Genomic DNA, 21844 nt, shown 5'->3' with positions numbered 1-21844 from the left:
CATTGACCATACATGATCTAGCTATATACTAGGTTTTGATTGAGTCTTGTTAACTGTAAAAACTGGCAGTATCCTAGTTCACAGTATGTCTATCAATTTGCAATTATGTACTTAATCGCCACCTGTTACAAAGCTCACACCACTTCTGTTTTTCTAAAGTGATTGCAGGCAAGGCACATAATAATTAACCAGATGTTGAGTTGAGTGAAAGTAGGTACACCCAAAAAAAGTTGTATAGAGTAGAGTGTTTAAAGTGTTTACAACATATTGTGCATGCAGATGGACAGTGAAGAAGTTGTTTGAGTTTGTTTGGACTTTTTTCAACATAAATCTGGGTCACCGTCATTGTAAGATAGTAAATCCAAGCTGACTAACTGCTGTTCCCTGAAAAAAGAAGCTTCCAACATTTTATGCCATATTTTAAGCTGACAGGAAATTTGCATTTGATGGTCAAAAATGGCATTTCATTATATTTCTATATTAACATTAAATCATTTGAAATGTTATAGCTGTGGTGCCAAACCCTCAGAGAGTTAACACCCAATTCTGCAGCTCTTTGTAGATTTTAGCTGCTTCGTACAGTTTCTGCATGCTTGCATGTGTATTGTTTTATTAACCATTTCATATAAAACTGTAGACAACAGTACAAGCTAACCCAGCCAGGTGTATGCCACCTGCCTAGCATGAGCAGAGAGCCAAAGTAACCAAAGAAAATATGTGGTGGAAAACATTCAAGATGCTCAAAATCCAAATTTCTTTCTTAGAAATTAGTGGACAGAAAACCAGAGCTAAATTGTCAGGAATTTTTTTTGGATTGTACAGGTGACTTGTCAACAACTGCAGCAGTGGCTCAGGAGCTAGAGCAAGTCGTCCTCTAATCGCAAGAATGGCGGTTCGATCCCTGGCTCTTCATGCCGAAATGTCCTTGAGCCAAGATACTGAACCCCAAATTGTTCCCAAAGGCTGTGTGTCATCGGTGTGTGAGTGTGTGAATAATTGGAAACACCTCTTGATGAAGAGGAAGCCTGAACAAGTGTGTGTGAATAGTTGTTGAGTTGTTTTGTCAGCTAGATTTGTAAGTAGGCAGATTTATCATGTAAATTTGATTAGTGCATCAGAGCTGTTTTGTCTTATGGTCGCTTTTGACAAAACTTGTTGCTGCTCTAAGCCCTCAGTAATTTGTCTCTGTGGCATATTCCAGACTAACTGACTAACATAATTCAGCACAAGAAGAAAGTAAAGCAGAGACTATTGAGAGTTGTGTCACTCTGCATTCTGAACATCTGTATTATTTCCTTTTATGTATTCATATCTCCTTGTATTATCCTTGTTGTTTATTACAGTGTAAAACTGTAAAAATCCCACAGTTAATATTATAATAAATTAAAGAATCCAACATTGGAGAAAAGCTGAGCATGAAGGTTTTGTCCTGTTTTACACCATTGCTCACACCCCGTCACACCATCCACCTTCGCTTTTCAGGGCTGGCTTGTTTTAAAGCCTTTCACACAGCAGTCTGAAGGGAAATGCCCTTGAAAACACACAATCTCCTATTCACTCCTGTCATGTAAAATCTTGTAATTGAATTTTTGTGGATTTTTAGCCACACCGAGCATGGTGGTTGGTTGGTCCAGATTGAATCTCTCTGAACAGTTATCTGAATATGAACGAAACATTATGGTTTTCCGTGTCCATTTCTTCTGGACCTAAAACAGCTACAAAGATATCAATGTTTGTTTGGTTTTAAACTGGTAACTGAGTATAAACTGGCTGCCTGTAAAATAATCTGGTTATAGATGTCGTATCTCAACTCAAATTTGATTTAATCTCAAGTTGCTAATTGGACTGTAAACAATGACAGGCACATGGAAGAGGAAGTCTTGTCCCGGGTATCTGCTGGCTACACCAGAAGCTCTGAAACATTGGTCGCTACTCCCAGAGGTTAAATTGGTGTCAGACTATAGCCGATGAGTTCTGAAATTGATCCAGACTCAAATATCTCAAACACTATCAAATAAACTGCCTTGAAATTCTGCACAGACATTACTGGGACAGGATGAATGAATGATGATGAATCCTTATGACAATGGTAGCCCCTTCAATTATGATGTAGTGTCACCAGCAATTACAGTATTTCACTTTCCTTGTTAGATATGTAAACATCTAACTGATGGATTGGCTCAAATGGCAGTCCCTTTACATCCACTGTGTTTACCTTGATTAAATCACATGCAAGGCTACTACAAAATAACCACGCAAACACATACACATATCAGACTGGATGGTTATAACTTGGTGTTCTGTACCATTGCCTCCATCCCAATTTGATTTTCTAGAAAAGTTATGATTTACTCCTTAAATGCACCACATTTCGAAATGCAGCTGTCACATCATTATAATATGATGTGATCATTTCCAATTTGAAATTCAGTAGAATTAATTGTACTATACATAACTCTGTTAAGATCCCCCACCATCTGACTTTGGCTGCAATTTATGGTGTTGTGTGTTCACAATGCAATGCTCTGCACGTTCCAGACTATAGGCTACAATATGATTTCCTAAGAAATGCCTTTCCATTTGTGGAGCTAATTTTGTCATGCTTGAGACCAGTGCAGTGATTGCCTGAGGGAATATAATCACCACACCCTCTATATTCCCCTTCATCCAGGCCCTGTGCATTTTGTGCTGCTGCACATACATGAACCCAAATAGCAGCTGCGTGTGGAGACGCCCACACAGTCCGTGCACCCAAGACTGATCATCTTTCGCTTGTTTTTGTCTTCATTATTGCAAACCAATATAGAACAATATAACTCAATAAGATGTTTGATTAATCATAGCAGAACATACAGGCTGGGAAAACATGCTCTGTCCTGTTTCTGTAGAGTCAAACATTTTCCCTCTAATTTTTTTCCCCCTTCAGGGATCGTTGAAAAAAAAAAAGCTTATGAGCTTATTATTTTATTTGAAATCTGAAGCTACAGTAGCATGCAGAGGTGAGGATGGAATCTTCAGCTGAGTGAACTAACAAGCTAGCCTGCACTGTCTCTCAAGACTCAGTAAAACTACTTGGAGAAGGTAAAGAGATGGAGAGATAAAAGAGCAGCAGTATAGATCCGTGTGTGGCACCTATGAAATGTGTCCCTTGTTTTTTCTCTGCCATTAAAGGGTGGCAGGGTTCATAGGTTTGATGTGTCCATCAGCATGGCATCCAGTCAAAGTCTCCTTGATCCCGACACTGAACCTCCATCTGCTCATTCTTTGAAAGCTGCTCTGGAAAAGGGGGCATGAACTAAATGACTAAATCGCTCCTTTACTCTCACTAAGTTTTTCTCTCTGTTCTGCCCCTCTAACTCTCTGTGTCTTCTTTCCTATCTCCCTCTCTTGCTTCCCTCCAGCGATTTCCTTTTTTATGCTGGTTTTGATGGCACAGACCATGGCATGGCCAGTGCCCGCATGGGTCCTGCAAGCTTAATGTCAGCCCAGGGGAACAAGCTGTCCCTGCTGCTCAGTATGGCCTTAGCCGGTGGCGGAGAGGACACATGCCACTTCCGCAACTGCCAGTGCCACTTGCCCCCAGACGCCTGTATAAAAAAGTTGGTGAATATTACAGAGCTTTCTCAGCATCCTCTCACCCTCTCTGAACATGCAGCAGTAGCCTTGGGCAAAGACTGTACCTTTCCCAAGGGCTTCCATAAAAGACCAGCATCCAGCACACACACACACACACACACACTAACTCATTCCTGCCTTGCTCCCACTCTTCTTCCCTTGCCCTTTCCCCTTCTTCGCTCTAAACTTTTCAACAGAGCCTGAGCCAGCAGTACACATGTACACATGCAGCCACAGAAGCTCAAGGACCACACGTGTATCTGTCACGCCTTGACAATGGTGTAAAAGTCAGGATATTTTGGACTTAACACTTTCAGAATGCCAAGCTTTTGATGAGTACAATCACACTATTGCACTTCTAGGTTATGAGACAGTCTGCACCCTTGGGTCAGGTCAGCAAACACTGTCAAGTGCTTTAAATTTCACGTTCAGACCTATTTTTTTTCTCTAAGAAATTCTATTGATGCTTTGACTTGCCCTGCATTAGTCCTTAGGCTTTTTATAAACATGCTTGTCTCAACATACTTGTCTTTGTTTCATCACAGTGATTTTTTTTTTCTGTTTGTTTCTTCTCTTTTTGTATAATTTGCAGTTGTGAAGCACTTTGTAAAGGTTGAAATGTGTTATATGAGGCCATGTTCAAACAGAGAAATGTGAGATGCACTGAAAACACTCAGAGCTTTAGTATGTATATTAAAATAGGGAAAAACAACTCAGTTATCTTTTCATTTTCAGTTACACACATTTAGCAAAGAAATCTCCACTGCAAAGCTTCTGCTAACCGTGATTAGTGCTGTGTATTAATGAATATATGAATGAATGAAACATGAATGTAATCCTGCCTGCATAGTAATACTGAATAGTTTGGTAATAAGACAGTGAAAGGTGAAGGTGAAATAGTATTCTGTAAGTATATGCTTTGCTCTATATCAATACAGCCTTACTGAGTCAGATACATCATTGTGGTGTTACTGTAGTGATATCAATGGGTGAAATCCAGTGCTGAATTATGATTTAAAAGCTCTGCCATGGTATCTGTGGTGTGACTGCTGCATAAATCTGGCGTAACAACATCGGAAACTCTCCCGACATTTCTGCCGCTCTCTTAAAAGAAATATTCAACTATTGTGAACTTCTTACACTCAAGGTGCAGTTCTGCCTCATTCCTCGAGTTGTATTCATCTCTTGAATGTCATGTGGTTCAAAAATATTTCCTCTGAGCAACATATTTAATTCACTTCTTTCTTCCAGGATTTCATCAAAAGCACTCATAAGTCACAAGTACTAAAGGAGTAAGTAGAAAATTCCTGTTTAGTCACGCACTCTTCTTATGATTCAACCATTTAATTGTAGCAAGAAGTAATTCAGTCATATCTGCTGTTGAAGTCTAATTTTTCTAACATACTCTCTAGCCAAATAAAAATCATGCATCCACAAGGTTTGGCAGGAAGAACAAATAACCCCCCTGGGTAAACAGAGAGCAAGCGGGCACATTTTCCTTATGATATGACACATTTACTATGACAGTCACAGAGGAGAAGTCAACATGACACAGAGAGCATCTACTTGATATTGGAGTGGAATCAATGTAAGATGAACTTGAGGTGACCGAGGGAAGCAGCAGCAGGAAACAAACAGAGCAGTGTGAGCATGCAGCTGAGACAAGTGTTTGGCAGGTCAGCTGGTCTAACTGTTAGTCTTCTTGTTGTGGCATTATAGATCAGTTGATAATTTAATGTGTCTTTTTGATCTCATGTGAACTCCATTAACTTAAATATTGGTTATTATGGAAAACAAAATGTGTCTTTTCTTAGGTTCGATTTTGCTCTCAGATATTTTACTTAAAGGCTGTTGAAGCATGAAGGTGGAGGGATCCTCACTGCTACCCCATTGTTTTGAAACCTTGTGCTTGGTGAAAAACCTCAGAGGCAACAGATCAGTGCCAAGTCCCAAACTGCAGTCCCAAACCTTGGAGTTATTATTGATGCTCGCCTTTTACTCACTCGTCAGCAGCATCACCAAAATAACCTTACATCCTCTCAGGAATTTCTTTAAAAAATCAGTGCTTTCTTTTCAAGCCAGATATGAAAAAAACACTTGTTCATGCCTTTGCCACCAGCAGACTATATTACTCTAATGCCCTTTCTGCTGTTTTTTCTATAAAAGTCATTTACCACCTTTAGCTAATTCACAATGCAGCTCTCTATATCTCGATGCAAACCAAAAATATATATATATATATCAGTCAAAATCTACACAAGACTTTGCCTATGGTCTAAAAAACACTTATAGTTCTGGCCCCAGATTATGATCCCTAACAGCATAATTTGTCTGTACCTCCCAAAAAGATTACATATCACTATTGAAAAATAGATATGTTAAATGATGTGACAACACTATGATTAAGGCTTGGTTAGGTTCAGCTGATCAGGGTTTCACTTCAAATAAATGCATTGTTAAGATAATGGAAACGGCATGAATTAGGTTAAAATCAGTTTCCTCCACGTTGGAGAATTTTGTCATGGTTACAATTATGAGAAAAAGTTGACTAGTGCACAAAAACAGGAAAAAAACAGTGGTTAAGTGTCATGTTTTGTTGACGCTATGCAGACTTTGTCGTTATATAATTACATCACCTGATTCCGTTTTTGATCACATCATAATTACTAAAGCAGCTAAAGGGTTTCTGTTGATTGAACATAAATATGATGTTGTTTTGTGCCATTTGCTGAAACAAGTTGTCTTTCTTGAGAGGACGTTTTTAGAATAAACTCAAGACATTTTTGTCTATTTAAGCTTAACCAACCTGGTTCATTGTCAATGTCTTTTGGTGACCTCCTCACAACTGAATAAAAGCTGTCACAAAGAAGCTTTTCACAATCATCATGTCAGATTTATTTGATCCTGGTATCTGTTATCCTATGAAGTTAAATTTGGTCTCTGAATATATCATACACTCGTCACTGAGAAATAAGATGGATCCGAGGCTCTTAAATTTCTATTGCAAATGTATGTGACCTAGCCAGTGATCCTAGATGTGACCTTCCCTGTGGATGCTAGATCTTTTGTTCAAGTTTTAAAACTGGATACATAGTTAGTGTGCCACTGTATACACTCATGGATAATTTAAATTACAATAAGAATCCAGTATATGATTGTATATTAAACTGAAGCACGTAAAATAACAAATAAATGTATACTTTTTAAAAATATATAAAGGGGAAAATAAATACTCTTTTGCATTCTCCCACAAATCATTTACATAAAAACCTGCATTATAAGTAGGAATACTTTGCTTGTATCATACCAGCTGGAACAATTGGATTTCTGGCACAAATCCCTCAGAGTAAAGTGTCATCCTCATACATTTTATCTGAATAGAAAATAAACTTTGTCCTTTCTTTCTTGCTTCCTAAAAAATAAATAAAATCTCTGCAGGGCTAGACAATTTTCTGACTTATCTAATATGTCATTGATTTTTGTTTATTGGGTTTGAGAATGACTAAATTGGAGGTCATAATTTATCCACCTTATATACTTGGATTTGTCTCTGAAAAAAATGTTTCTTTTTAGGTATATGGTTATTCTATTTGAGTTATTTTCATGGACTACAGTGTCATTAAATTGGCATATTACCAAAAAAGTGAGTAATGCCAGTTAAAATATGTATAAAAAGATAAGCAACTAGCCGTGAGTGCCCAGATTGTTACTGCGGAGCAAAAAGTTCACACTCACACACTTTACTTTTGTGTTACTCTGTCTCTGTTGAGTATCTTCCAACCTTTCCATACACCACCATCACTATCCTCTCCTTACTCTTTCTCTCCCGTCTCATTTCAGCAGGCACTGGCAACTGAGGCAGGACATTGGACTTAGCTTCCAATTCTCCTCCACTCCATTGCTCTAATGCAATTAACTCCACTGGTGGGAATAGTAGAAGAGAGCTGGAGAAATTCCTGATTAATCCAATCAAATAGATCCATGGCCTGCATGCATGTGTGGGTGTGTGGGTCTGCAAAGCTGTCCAGACCAATGTCCAGACTGCTATAATAATGTTCCTAAATGCACACTCACACGCACGCACACACACCCACAGACATACAAATTGTGTGGAAGAATGTCAAAAATCTCTAGGTGTGGCAGCAAACACTTCAGGGTGTCGGGTCAGGACACTAATTTAACTTATTCAGGTGAGAGTGTGGGGGGAAAAGGGATGCAGAGTCCATGTACAGATTTGACTGTTTATATAGTCATTGGGATAGGTATCTCTGTGTTTATCAATACATCAATACAAGACATAATTACACATATATAACAGCTAACATCAGACTGAAAGCTATTAACCTTAGCGTAAAAGATAAAATAAGAAACACTGAATAAATGCTCAATAACAGTCAACAGGTTTACACTGTTTACTGTGTTTATGTTTATATTAAAACATAAAATAACAAATACAATGTACTACAGACTTAACTAGCTAGCATAACTCTCAATTAGCACAATCCAGCAGCTAGCTGTTAATGGTGAAATATTTTGGATGGAAGAAACACCAATTAACTAATCCTTTTATTGCACTCATGGCGACAAATAAGCTATCACACAACATAACAAGCTTAAAGAACCTTGTAGCTTACGTATTCATGGACGCACACAACAAAAAAGTCCGTTTGACGTTGCTATGGTTAGAAACAGTGATGTCCTGTCGTCGTCTCTCTGTCCTACGCGCTCTACAGGTACAGGCACGCAGAGTGAGTGATGCATTCATGTACACAGAGCAGCGTCGGAAAACAGAGACTCAAGCGAACGTTACATGGGATCACAGCCTTTTTTACACACACACAGTACGATTCTGCCTCAGGCTGCAAATCAAACTTTTTTCAGGGTAGATCATATAAGCAGGGTGATATTTTTCTAAGAAAAGCAAAGTGCTGGAAGTGCTGCAGTCCACTCTACTTCAAAGAGTTAGGGTCTTTTCAAATGGGCAAGGTGCCACGTTAGTGAAGTACACTGTACTATAATGGATTCACTCCAGGGGTCAGCTGTAGCTGCATTTAAAGTATGTGGAGCTTTTTGTTCCTCTAATAAGCAGACTAACAGTCTAATCAGAATAAAAATGGCATTTTGAACCAGTTTGGTCAGAGTATAAAGGCACCTTTGAAAGCTGAAAATTGTCATGTAAACACATTTCACGGTAAATTACTATACTTTGCTCTATAGCCTACTAAACAACACCTTCTACACAACACCTACACACATCCTCATAATGAAACAACCTCATAGATTGATTGTACTTGCACTCCAGAATGACTCATGGGAGTTTTCTAATATACCACCTCTATTGGCAGTAATTGTAAACAATAATTATGGTGTGACAAGGTGGTTAAGGTCTGGTTAGGTTTAGGCAAAAACAACACAGGGTTAGGGAAAGATCATGGCTTGGGTTAAATAGATCACTCGGTGTGGGTTAAAGTTACTTCAATAAGTTGCGCAATCCTTGTCGTCATGGTAACGGTATACACCACAACAACCGAAGTTACGTTATTTATAAAAAACTGTCCTGACTCGCAGTCGGAACAGTAAAGTCTATCTAGCCACCCACCCAAACCACCTCCTCCTAATATGAAAGTTTGTCACCATATATGGACGTCATCTGAACCTCGTCACTTTCTCAGATCATAATTACCTCGGCCAATAGGTGGCATAAACATAACGGGCTGAAATTTTGACATATACTTTTGTTTATTCTTGTGAGGACAGGCTGTTTTTTCGTGAGATTGTGAATAAAGGAAAAGTACTTTCTGCCATTAAAGGAAGCAGCAGTGTGTTTTGACAGACCTGATATTACAGTAGCAGCAAAGCAGTAATAACAGGTTCATCTGTTCATTGGTTGGTCTGTGGTGTATTGCTATATTTGGTATGTTATATCAGAGGAGAAAATTATAGAATACAACTTTATTGCCTGATGGACAGAGTGTAACTTATAAAATATAGATAGAACTGGGATGAAAAAGTATACAGTACACTACAGTACACACAAAAAAGAACAGAAAAAAAGATAAATGATCAAAAATGAAGCATACAATATTGAAGCATAAAATGTTTAAGATGTTGGTTTCACTCCAAATAATAGACTTTCATTAACGCTCAATCTCTATCCCTTAGCTTCAGCCAGGGCTTCTGTATCAATTTTCTGGAAATACTAAAATATTAATAACTATAGTAAGCAGCTAACTTCTAAGCCTGCATTTCAGTGATTGAACCGTGATGGTTTGGAGTGACTCTGACTGACTCTTGACTGACTCTGTTGGAAACCTTTCTTTCTGATAATTTGCTGTGAATTTTATAAACAGATAATTGTGTTCTTTGAAAAATCCTGTTTATTTGAGATGGGATGTTTGTAGAGATGACATCTAATGACATCTTGAAACTCCTCCAACATCATGAGGAACCAATAAAACTAAGAAATTAAAATAATACCACAACGGCATTGCACCATCTTGCGTCAAATTTATGTAGATCAACTGATTTTCTTGGATTACTTAAGACTAATTTGTGAATTTTTCCAAAACACGCTGCTGGGTTCTGCATCAATAACAACCTCTGGCTGTGAGGGATGTTTTTGAACATGCTGGGACAGGAAGGTGTCTTTTAGTTCATGTATTATTTTAATCCACCTTTTCAATTTGTCTTCTCATTTCTCTCCATTTTGTGGCCATTACTTCTTACTTTATATGATCAACAGATACACTTTTCTTCACCATTTACCTCAGAATCGTCCCCAAAGGCACAAAATTATGGCTGTCCTTCTCCATCTTGTCTATGATACTTTTTACTTCATTACTGTAATTATTTTGTCACATGCTTGTTCATATGATTCAGTTCTCTAGCACTTTGACTGTCAGACAATGAATGCCTTTATTAATAATGGTTGGTGGACTTTGTAAACACCAGGGATGACAATGGGAATAGGCTGTTGCTGTAATCTTGCAATACTGACTTAGTCTCTGAAACACAGTGGTCTACATCTGTCTCCATTGTTGCTCCCATTCGTCTTCTTTTTACTCTCAAAAAAAATGGCCATAAAATGCTTGAAGGTCCCCCACAGAGGGGAATGTTATAGCAGCCACCCACCTGCTGTTTTATGGTGGAGGTGGCTGTCGAATGTGTCGGCTCCGGATTACATACATCACACAAGGGACGACCACGCTGAAGCTTTCCATCCTCTGTAGAGCAGCAGCTCCATCGTATCCCTAGTGTGTCCTCCCGCTTGCATAATACATAATACTCACTACGCTGTCATGCTATGTTACTGCCTACTGCCTGTCACAGTGGTGAAAAATAATGACTGTCCTGATGTATTTTATTTTTGGCCAAGAATGCAATTCTGTGCAAGACTGAGGAGAAGCCAGTTGATGAGTTACTACGCAGCTCATTATAACACACATATGCATACACAAAAACGCACAAGTTCGTAGCCGCAGAGGATGTTTTCTTTTAGACTTTCTTGTTTCACACTGTGTCCCTCTGAAACACTCACACAAACCCTATTAGACATAACAACCCTGACTTTCATTCATCACACACACACACAGTGCATGTTCCTTTTGCGGTAAAGAGTCTCAGACTGGCGTTTAATCATTGTGCAAAGTTTCATATTGACGGTTGAGTGGATGGAAAGACAGCCCACCCTCAGAGAGCGATGTACAAGACTTTCAAAGTGGGTTCTGAAAGCATGCAGAAAGATGTTAACTGGCAGAGATACAATATGGTAACAAAAAAGAAAAGCAGTGATAATATTTTACACAAGTGAATACACTCTGATCAACTTTTTTTCCTGTTTTCTCTGGGGATTATTTATTTACAACCAATGGAGAACACTTAGGATGCTTAGTAGATTTTAGTTAACCTCAAAAGCTTTCAGATCCTTCAAACTAAAAACTGAATTGAAACTGCTTCTTATCATTTCATAGCAGCCTATGTCATTCTCATACAATTTGCAATGCCACTACAGTTACTGCTCGAATAAAACCAATAGCAAAATGTCCCCATTGTAGCTATGGATACAATAAACAATAGATGGTGTTGAAACATAGTGGCTTGTTCCCTCTAATGAAAACTGTTCATTCATTGCATCTCTGACTTTCTTCTTGACTGCTCATTATGTGTTCACAATAGTATAATTTCACAAACATAAATAGCACAAATAAAATAATGTATCAATATAACTGTTAGTGGATTATAGGTTAGGCAAAATGGTTTAACTTGGGACAAGGAGAAAACATTTCACACACTTTGATGTTTTTGTGCATTCACACTTTCAACACTTTTTTTTAAAGCTGTCAAACAACATGAATTATCTTGTCTGTAGACTTTGACTCAGTTTCCTCACCTTCTGAACACTTCACATTCATATACAATGTGATTTATTTGAAAACTGGTAAAAAGTTTTGTCCTGTCAGTGCATTTTATTCTGTTATTGTAATCTGTTATGTCAATGTTTGGAACCTTTCTTTAGGATTTCTTTTCCTTTTTCACACAGTTTTTAAATGCTCCTATTGTCAAAATGAAAAATGCACAGGACACTGTCAACTGCAATTTGTGAAGCCATGGTAACTTTTAACTATTTGTATTATGCATGTTAGCTGCAAATTAAGTTACCATTACCATCACTGTAGACTCTTACATTTTGTTAGTTTTTCTTTTTGTCACTGCTGTTCAATGATGATGGAATGTTGATGGTCATCAAAACTATTCCTCAATAGTCAAGACACAGTAAACTACAAGTGATTCTTCACAAAGAAAATAAATCATTGATCTGCTCTAGAATATCTTGACTAAATTGCAGATACAGATTCATACAGACTCAGTTTAAAGATAGATTCACAGTTCTAGCTGATATCATTATAGTCGGGCCTTACATGTTCTGCAGGGCAGCAGGCACAAAGAAAATTATTTTAAAGATGCAGAACTGTGCATAATGTATAACTAAGCTCACTGAAAAGCTGAGGAAAAGAAGGGGAAGCTGTCTTGCTCACTCTTTCACACTTGCATTATTTGCACCATAATAAAGCTCTAAATTATGCAAATACATGCTCACATGTGCACACACACATACACACTGACAAAGGAAATCATTGGTGCATGTGTGCCAAGTCAGCAAAGTCACTGAGACTTGAGAAAGAGAGAAAGAACCAAGAGGCCAAGATCTGTTATTTAGTTTTCAAATGAATTTATTTATGGGAGGGTTGTTTTGATGGAGTTTGGGTTTTGCCTCTTACGGGTTGACGTGCTTTTGATGGCACACGCCTGCATTCAGGGTTATTTACATTTCACTGGTCTGTGAAGGAGATGAGATGAGAGGAGAAAAATGGAAAGTGAAGGGAGTATGGGAAGAGAGAGGAGAGCAGATGGCAGAGAGGAGGAAAAGTGAAAAGCCATGAAGAGAAATGTGATGGAAGAAGGTGGAGAGGTGAAAACAATAAAGGAGATGAGGGGAAAAAGCATGAAGAAGCTAAATGGTAAATGGACTGCATTTATATAGCACCACTCAAAGCGCTTTACATTACATGCCAACATTCACCCATTCACACACACATTCATATACACTGATGGCAGAGGCTGCCGTGCAAGGTGCCAACCTGCTCATCAGGAGCGATACAGCTTTTTATCCAAGGTACCTCCTGAGCCACAGCCACCTAAAACATGGCTGATAGGGGAGGAAGTCATTTGAAAAGTGATAGAGGAGTAAGGACAGTTCAGGATAGTGTAGAGGAAGAAGATAACTCGTTCAAAGTTAAAAAAAAAAAAAAAAAAAACAAGCCTACGTCTTGTTAAGTAAAGAATAGTTTGACATTTTAGGACAATATATTTGTGTGTTGTTACTGAGAGTAAGACGAGGATATTGATACCACTGTCATGTCTTTGCTTAAAGTTTGGAGCTGGAGCCGGGAGGCAATTACCTTGTGTGTTTAAGTTAGCAGTGAGACAATGAAATATGATCAAGGAAATGCAGTTGGAGCTATAGTTTAAAGCTTTCAAAGCCTTATCAGGCGCCAGGACATTTCCCTGCATATAATACTCACGGAAAGAATTTAACAACTCTGGAAAGTTATTGTGGCAGTGACTATTTATCTCTCCTTGGGAGGATTGCAATGTAAAAAGTGTTCATGTGAAAGTAACACATCAGGAATGTGTGCTTGCATATATGTGATTGGACAAAGCAGTCTTAGTAGATGACATCATGTTGTTGTAAAAGTCGAACCAGGTTCAACTGTTTGCTGGAGCTCTCTTTGTTGGCACCCCTTCTGCATCAATGCACTGCCCACAATCACACAGAGCTAATGTATGTCCTAACGCCGACTTCTGGTAAAAACATGAGATTGATATTGATCTTCTCATCTCATCCATATTTCAACATTTGACACAGTTGAACAGTACTCATGAGAGACAATATAGTGTACTCCTTAGCCATAGCACCACACACTGTTTTCACCCATATTTATATTAATTGAACAAAGTTCAATTTAATTTTTAGTAATTTTCTTTTGATATACATTAATTCACCCTACATCAACCCTAAGTAACTTACTGTGGGTTTTAAATACAGTTGCAGAGGTTTTTCCAGCATGCCAAAAATATGCTTGACATTTTACAGGAACACAAACAGCAAAACGAACATAAACCTTCAATATACTGTGTAAACCTGCTATCTGCTTTCAAAAACCCTACTGGGGGTAACAGAGAAGAAAAACCAACACAGAGAAAGAAGAGGTGAAGAAATAGGTAATAAAGGAAGAGAAAGGAGAAAAAGGGGAGGAGGTAGGAGACAAGAGGAGGCAGTGGGAGTGTAGTGTTGTTGAGGAGCAATATCAGGCATGGATGCTTTTTAAGACAGAGACTGCAGGAATCAGAGCGTTGCAACCAATAAAAAAATGCTCATCCAGTACACACACACACACACACAGACTCATAGACAATCCTATATATCATTGCAGGTATGAATACCAATGATTATGTCAACGTCTGGGTTTAAACTAGGCTTTATGTGGAACAGATCTGTTGTTTGTGTTGCCTACACTCCATTTGTTCTTGTATTAGATATAAATCTGCATCTTTGTGGTAATACAACGGTACCACTGTGTCTGTTCTGATCTCATGCTTCGCTTAAGACTAAGACATGCTGTAAGTCTTTGTCTTTTTTCCCCAGCTAGGTAGCATATGTAAAATTTACAGCCCCCAAAGTTGAACAGTTTGTTTCTCACGATGTTAGGAAAGTCTGAGAAGTTTGTTTATTCGTTTTTGTGTATCACTCTCATGCGCTGTGCTGTGTTTAGGAGAATTCAGTGTGTGCTTAAACACCAAGTCAGTTGTAAGAGTTTAACTAGTATTTATTGGTGTTAATAGGAATATTTTTAAAGTTTTACTGACTCTACTTATGTATACCACCTACCGATTCTTCTACCTTTGCATCTTAAGGATAGATTTACAGTTTTTCAAATTAATCTTGATGTAATACTCACTTGCCAAATGTACATTGGAAGCGTAATTAGTCGCTGTAATCATTTCTAATGAACTCCTCCTGGTTCAACAACTGTATATTGTACAAGAGGGAGGGTAAAATTTACAAAAATTATCATCTGATTCTACATTTTCCCTATGTTTTAATATAATTTTTGTTTTTATGCAACATTACTTTTTTGATCCACTCTCACTACTTTCATAGTGTTGTTTTTGACCACAGTAAGCAGCTGTTTTGAGCGAAAAAATTATAAAAACCCACTGTGCCCCATCTGTCCTGCACCAAATGGCATGACAATGTTAATGACAAGCTAATGGAGTGTTATGTTACTAAAAAGCCAGATACTTCTACCTCCATTTGAGCTGGAGACCAAAATCGTAGCAAAAAATTAGGGTAAAAATTGGACCAACAGTCATCAGTTGGACACAAGCACAACTTCAAATGATTGCTTTAGTTGCTCCTTATTTGCTAGATGTTTATAGCCAACTGTTTGCTAACAAGGTCGGCATACTAACTTATAAGGTAATGATGTGTCAGTATTTTTAACAGCTTCTTCTGCTACCCCGAAGTGGTCGAAATTCACTTGTTTGGAGACTGAGTGTAGGGGATATTATACCTTAATATAATATTTTATGTCACTTTAGATCAGTAAATTAAAAAAATAAAAACTTTGTTCAACAACAATCCAACTTCTCAAATATGAGAGTTTGCTAATGTCATTTTTAATGAAATATAAATGGATCTTGAAGTACTTTGAAGTTGTCACCTTGCAATTTAGGCTTTGAGAAACTGTAAGGGATATTCTTCTTTTTTTTAACATTAATTTGACAATTAACTAAAACAATAATGACAGATTATATGATATTGCAACCCTACCTTTCCTCCATGTACTCCTTCCTTCTCAGGTTTTAGCTTTTCCTCCTTTAGTCTGCCTCTTCTCTTTGTCTCTTTTTTATCTCTGTCTTTGTGTTTGTTTGTCCTTCACTGGCTAATAGATATTGTATGTGTATGTGTTGCAGGATCACTCTGAATGGGATGAAGGTGTCCAGGCCAGACGTTCGCATCGGTCGCTACAGAATGATTAAGCACGAGAGAGACAAACACAACGAGCCCAACCCTCAGAGGTACTGCATCATTGTCCAAACTTGTTCTCCAGCTTTACATTCACTCTGATTGAAAACTGAAACATGAACAATAAAGGCAATAGAAAGCCAGCAGTGAGAAGTAATACTTTTAATTATGATTCATCTATTCTTTGCCATCCACATTATCTACTTTCATTCTGTCCAGTTTCGCTTAGATCACATGCTTAAGATATTTTAAACTTTAACCAGACATGGTTAAATGATAAGTTTTGCCCTTTTTATCACATTCACAAGTGGGAGCTACCTACTGTTACTCTGACCTCCTGTAGTTGGCTACTGTGCAGCTACTCTTTGGAAACTGTGGCTAACAGAAAAACACCCACAGTGTTTAAGTGTATTATTATAGACTTATTTCACTAGCTGGCTATATTTTTATGCCCAGATGTCTAACCATAACCTGTGAAGTTCCTATAGTATTGACATATAGAGATAAGATGCACTCTGTGGAAGGTTTGTGTGTTTGTGCTGTGTTAGGTTTCAGTTATAGCCACCCTAAATCCATAAGCCATGTGCATTTTTTACTGTTGATTTGCGCCACCACCCAAAAATAGTTGCAGTCCAGTTAGGCTTGCTGCTGTTAACCTTGTTCAGTATCCTCTTACACATATCAATGCCAGATTTGCAATACCTGGTTATTTGCTTGTCCCTTAATTAGTACTGAGGTATGAAAGAACATTTTTTACATTATTTTACTTAATTTGCTTCATGCCGTTTCACTGTTAGATGCCTAAAAATGAGTTTTCCACACACAAAGCAGACATTTAAGCTTTTCATTTACCAGCAATATTATGAATTTAATATATGTTTGTATGTTTCTGTTTGTATCTCTCCAGGCACGCCAAGTCTGTACATATAATAAAAATGATAGATGCAGTGTAGCTTTGTATGACTGTGGCCAGAATTTTAGAAATACAGGTCATGAGTTTTAATTTCACCAACACACCCCAACTCACATCACGAATGTCCAAAATTATATATTATATAGTTTTTTGCTGTTGAATATGTACAGAATACTTTATATATTCTTTTTTTTTTGCCTGCCTAAAAGTAGTCATACTAAAATCCGCCTATAAAATTCCCATCATGTGTATGTTTTTAACTGTAGAACTCTTCCAAGGTTGTTAAATACACCCACAATACTCAGGGCATGACCTCTTGGTCCTCAGTGCTAGCTACAGCCTTGCATCTGTGTCTAACATCAGTAAAATTACTATTATCTATTACAGCTGCTGCTACTGGTATTTCAAAGGAAAAACAAAGTAAATGGGAGAAAGAGAGATATGAAATCCAGTATTTTTAATGCTCTGGGAGCTGCGAACTATCCAGCAGAGACAGAGAAACATTTTTCTTATAACTGATCAAATATTTCGGTCCTAGCAGGATGTTGAAAGATTTATGTAAGAAGCTACTGAAATGCATGAGTACATGAAGACTTGTTAAATAAATAACACACATGCATATGAAAGATGCCATAGTAGTTTTCTTGTCCTCACAATGTGTATTAAAATTCAGTTTCTGCTAATATGTGATAGTTATATAAATAGAGAAACTACTGAATGTTTAATCTTGGTTCACTGTGTAGTGTTAGTGAAATGTTGTACAATATGTTTGCAGCATTAGATGTGGGCTGCAGATGCAAGTGAGGGCTCATATGAGGAAGTATCAGATAACTGAGAACAATATAAATAAATCAGTCCTCTGAAAACCATGACATGGCATTTGTGGTCACTGAAAGATTAGAAGATTTGAAGAAGATTTTCAATAAACTAAAAATTGCTTCTCAGAGATGCAGCCTGGGGAGTTAAAATGTTGCTCTTTTGGCTGTACACATTTAAATTGCTTTTCAGACAAATGTGTAAAAGAAAAAAATATATATATCTCCGTATAAATGTGTTATTTTATGGTTTGATGAATGAGACCCAATATGCAGAGATGAGCCTTCTAGACACATTAATCACCAGGAGTATAGCACCTCACAGTAAGCTGCTTAAACGTGGATTATCACTGTTTATTCTCCTTTAAGAGCCCCCGTTTTCATGCCTGGACGGGCCGGGCAACGATGCCTCTCAGTACAAAAATTGATAGCTGCTGTAGCTGGGGCAGAATGAAGATATAGTGAACACTGTTCCCTATTCCAATATTATTTTAGTTTGATCTCACGTGACATTCTTACATCACAGCATTTTGATAGGACTGCATGAGGGTTCACAATTTGAGGTCTAGTTTAGTTGTAGCCCCTAAATTGGTTTATAAGAGGATTAAAAGCTGGCAACGAGAGTCATGTGTGAAAGAGTAGTGACTGTTTTTACTGCAGTTAATGCTCATGCAGCCAAATAAATTGCGAGTTTAATTTGAATTTTGCATATAGCTACTGACCCGATGTTGTCCAAGCCTCTGATAAATGAAATATAATAAATAACACACACTGTTTTGTTTAAAGATTATAGAAAGTTCAGTCTTTGAAGTTGGGAAAAGTGCACACTAGTCCCAGAAAACTGATCTTGAAACTTGTATTTAATTTTTTCTTGTGTAATAAAGATTGATGGAGATTTGGTTAAAACTGATGCTGAATTTTTCAATTAAAACATAAATCACAGCACCTTTAGTACTTATTCGTAGAAAGTCCCTCCATTTCAGTTTTCAAAAGCAACCAGAACATCCTTAATGGATTGATGTACTGTGTGTGTGTGTGTGTGTGTGTGTGTGTGTGTGTGTGTGTGTGTGTGTGTGTGTGTGTGTGTGTGTGTCTGTGTGTGTGTGTGTGTGTGTGTGTGTGTGTGTGTGTGTGTGTGTGTGTGTGTGTGTGTGTGTGTGTGTGTGTGTGTGTGTGCGTGTGCATGCATATCTCCTAATCTTTGTATCCATTAACTTGTCTGTGCACATTCATTCTGTACAACACTTCTGACTGCTTATAAGTACAAAGTTAATGTAATAAATGGCCAGGTTGACACTTATGATGGATTGTTCAGCTATGCATGCATGACTTGAAGAGCTTGAATGTAAGATTTTCATTACTGATATGAAAAATTATAAATGCTATGTGAATGACTGCAACTGAGACTCAGGAGCAAACTGTATTGTTTTAAAGGTTACTAGTGCAGTGACCTGCTATTGCAGCATCAACTCAATGCAAGTCATCTGTGAGTTCTCTGAGCCACTAAACCAGGGCCATAAATCCTAAAAAAGCTGTGCCAGTTAAAATAGAAAAGCTGTAGCAAAATGTAATAATTCTCAATCACTTATTGGTCATAATGAGCAAAATACTCAACGCTGCACTTCCTTGGATCCTCAGCAATACACCTGCCAAGTGTGAAGTAGATGGAAACAGTTGTTTAAAGAAGTGAAGGACATACAAACTCACAGACAAAGACTCCTTCCCATGTAGTTAGATGATATGATGTAGCTAACACCTTCCCCCATATTTTGTTTCTTTGGCAAACTTGACTTCTTGAGTGATGCTAATAGATGCGTTAAGTGTAAATGTTGCTCACATCACTGGCCTTGTATACACCTTTTATTGAGAGCATTTTGATGTGATGTGACACCTTATTTCTTCAAAATCAAATTAAGTGTGCCCTTCCCTATTCTAACAATTAAAGATAACCCCGAAATACAAGTCTGTGAAGAAGGCAAATTAGCCACAAATGTGACCTGATACATCAAGTGAAAAGAAATGACCTGCAACAAGCACCAGCTGTGTGTTACAGAGGATTGATTTGATCTGCATTCAGTGCTAAAAGCCTTGTAGTGACTTAATTATCTTTAAATATGGTTGGAACAAAACATTTTGTGTAGCTTGAAGAGAGAAAACCTTTTCCTCTTGGCGTCACACTTTTATTGATCTTTTATGGATTGGGTTGCATGTATTGTCCCCTTCTCCATGTTAATAGATAGATATAGATAAATGAGGCAAATTAGTCACAAGTGGGGCCTGTGGCATGAACTTAAAATAAATGACAGACAGTTTTTTTTACCTGAAACAAGTTAGATATCAAACATCCATCTGAAGCTGGTTCATCTTTAAATTGAACAAACTATAGTGTGAAATGGCAGTAATAACTTCAATGATCATGCATAATATGTCATCCATCATCGTTTGTGTGTGTGTGTGTGTGTGTGTGTGTGTGTGTGTGTGTGTGTGTGTGTGTGTGTGTGTGTGTGTGTGTGTGTGTGTGTGTGTGTGTGTGTGTGTGTGTGTGTGTGTGAGTGAGTGAAAGAGTGTTTGTGTCAGAGAGAGATTCAACAATCCTTCAGTAATTGCCTGCTGAAATGACACCAATAGAGATGGGAGCCAGCTAGGTCAGACTAGTCTAGTTGCCTTAATCAAAATCAATAAATCAGCCACTAGACTGAAAGAAAGTGTGTGTGTGGGTGCGTGTGCGTGTGTCTGCTTGATACTCAATTCTTGTTGTTTTCATCGCTTTGCACTCTTTCTCTCTCTCTCTCTCTGCTTGGTGGACCAGACTTCCTCAATAAGAGGTGACACCAACAGGGACGCTATTTATTTGGGGCCGATACATTATTCATAACTGAGGGGCAGAAAATAGTGGTCTATTAGTCGGCATAAAACTTAATTTTACATCCCTTCTGGACACTCATTATAATGTCCCGGAAATTTCGACTTAAAAGGATCTTTTGAAAAGAAGTGGGATTTGGGCTTAAATAAGGCTCAGGATAATCAGGAGGTTGTGAAAAGAGGAATGGCCACCTCATGGCAGTATTCAGGCAGTGGGGGAGGAGTGAAGAGGTCTTTTTTTCTTACTCTCTCTATCTTTCTTCAGTCAGACACATTTAATTCATCACTTTTCATCTCCTGAAAGGAGGTTTACTTTTTTTCAGTACACTTTTGAAGCGTTTTTGATTTCTCTGCTAGAGAGTGTTAAACCCTCAGTCTACTAAGACATCTGGTCTTTTCTATGATTGATAAAGTCAGGGGAAAAAATTAGGTAACAAGATAAAAAGTAGTTTGTTTACCAAGGTAACACCACTTCAGTGAGAACTGAGGGAGGTATCTGACTGTGAGAAGCAACTACTTAATTGGCAGATCAATCTCTGTGAGGCTGAACTGAGGCAGTGCTTTGAGCTTAATGCTAACATCAGCATGCAACATACTTACAGTGACTCATAGCAGGTACAGTCAGGTCCAAAAGTCTGAGACCTGATCACCATCTTAGTTTAGATAACATCTGCTAAATAGCACTAAACACAAAGTACAGCTGCGGTTGATGGGTATGTAATTAGTTATGTGGTATAGTCATAAACCAAAGTATTCAAATTTTTACCTGATGATGGTGCTGTAGGTGAAATGTCAGAGGATCACCAATTGTCTTTATCCTGGGGGGGGGCATGAATGACTGCACCAGAGTATGTGACAAACCGTTCAAAAGTTGTCGAAACATTTCACTCAGAATGGCCCTAGATGAAGGTCAAGGTCATTAGGATTCATTGTTTGGGAAAACATTTTTTTTAAATTGTTTTATATTTTTTGCCAATCCATCGGTCACAGATGCACCAATAGTGATACTATCGGTCCAAAGCCCAGATCTTAGTATCAGGACTGAACAAG

At 37.9% G+C, this 21844-nt stretch overlaps 1 protein-coding gene across 1 annotated transcript in view; it reads left to right on the top strand.

Annotated features, from left to right (window-relative positions):
* Positions 1 to 21844, top strand: part of b4galt2 (UDP-Gal:betaGlcNAc beta 1,4- galactosyltransferase, polypeptide 2) — a 145031-nt gene that overhangs the window by 119497 nt on the left and 3690 nt on the right. The window contains exon 6 of the mRNA XM_062428799.1: positions 16153 to 16257. Coding sequence (XP_062284783.1) covers positions 16153 to 16257 — 105 coding nt within the window. The remainder of the gene's footprint in view (positions 1 to 16152; positions 16258 to 21844) is intronic.

The sequence above is a fragment of the Scomber scombrus genome, chromosome 11, assembly GCF_963691925.1.
Source record: "Scomber scombrus chromosome 11, fScoSco1.1, whole genome shotgun sequence".
Taxonomy (NCBI): domain Eukaryota; kingdom Metazoa; phylum Chordata; class Actinopteri; order Scombriformes; family Scombridae; genus Scomber; species Scomber scombrus.
The sequence above is the reverse complement of the archived record's forward strand: the minus strand, read 5'-3'. Positions and strand labels throughout refer to the sequence as shown.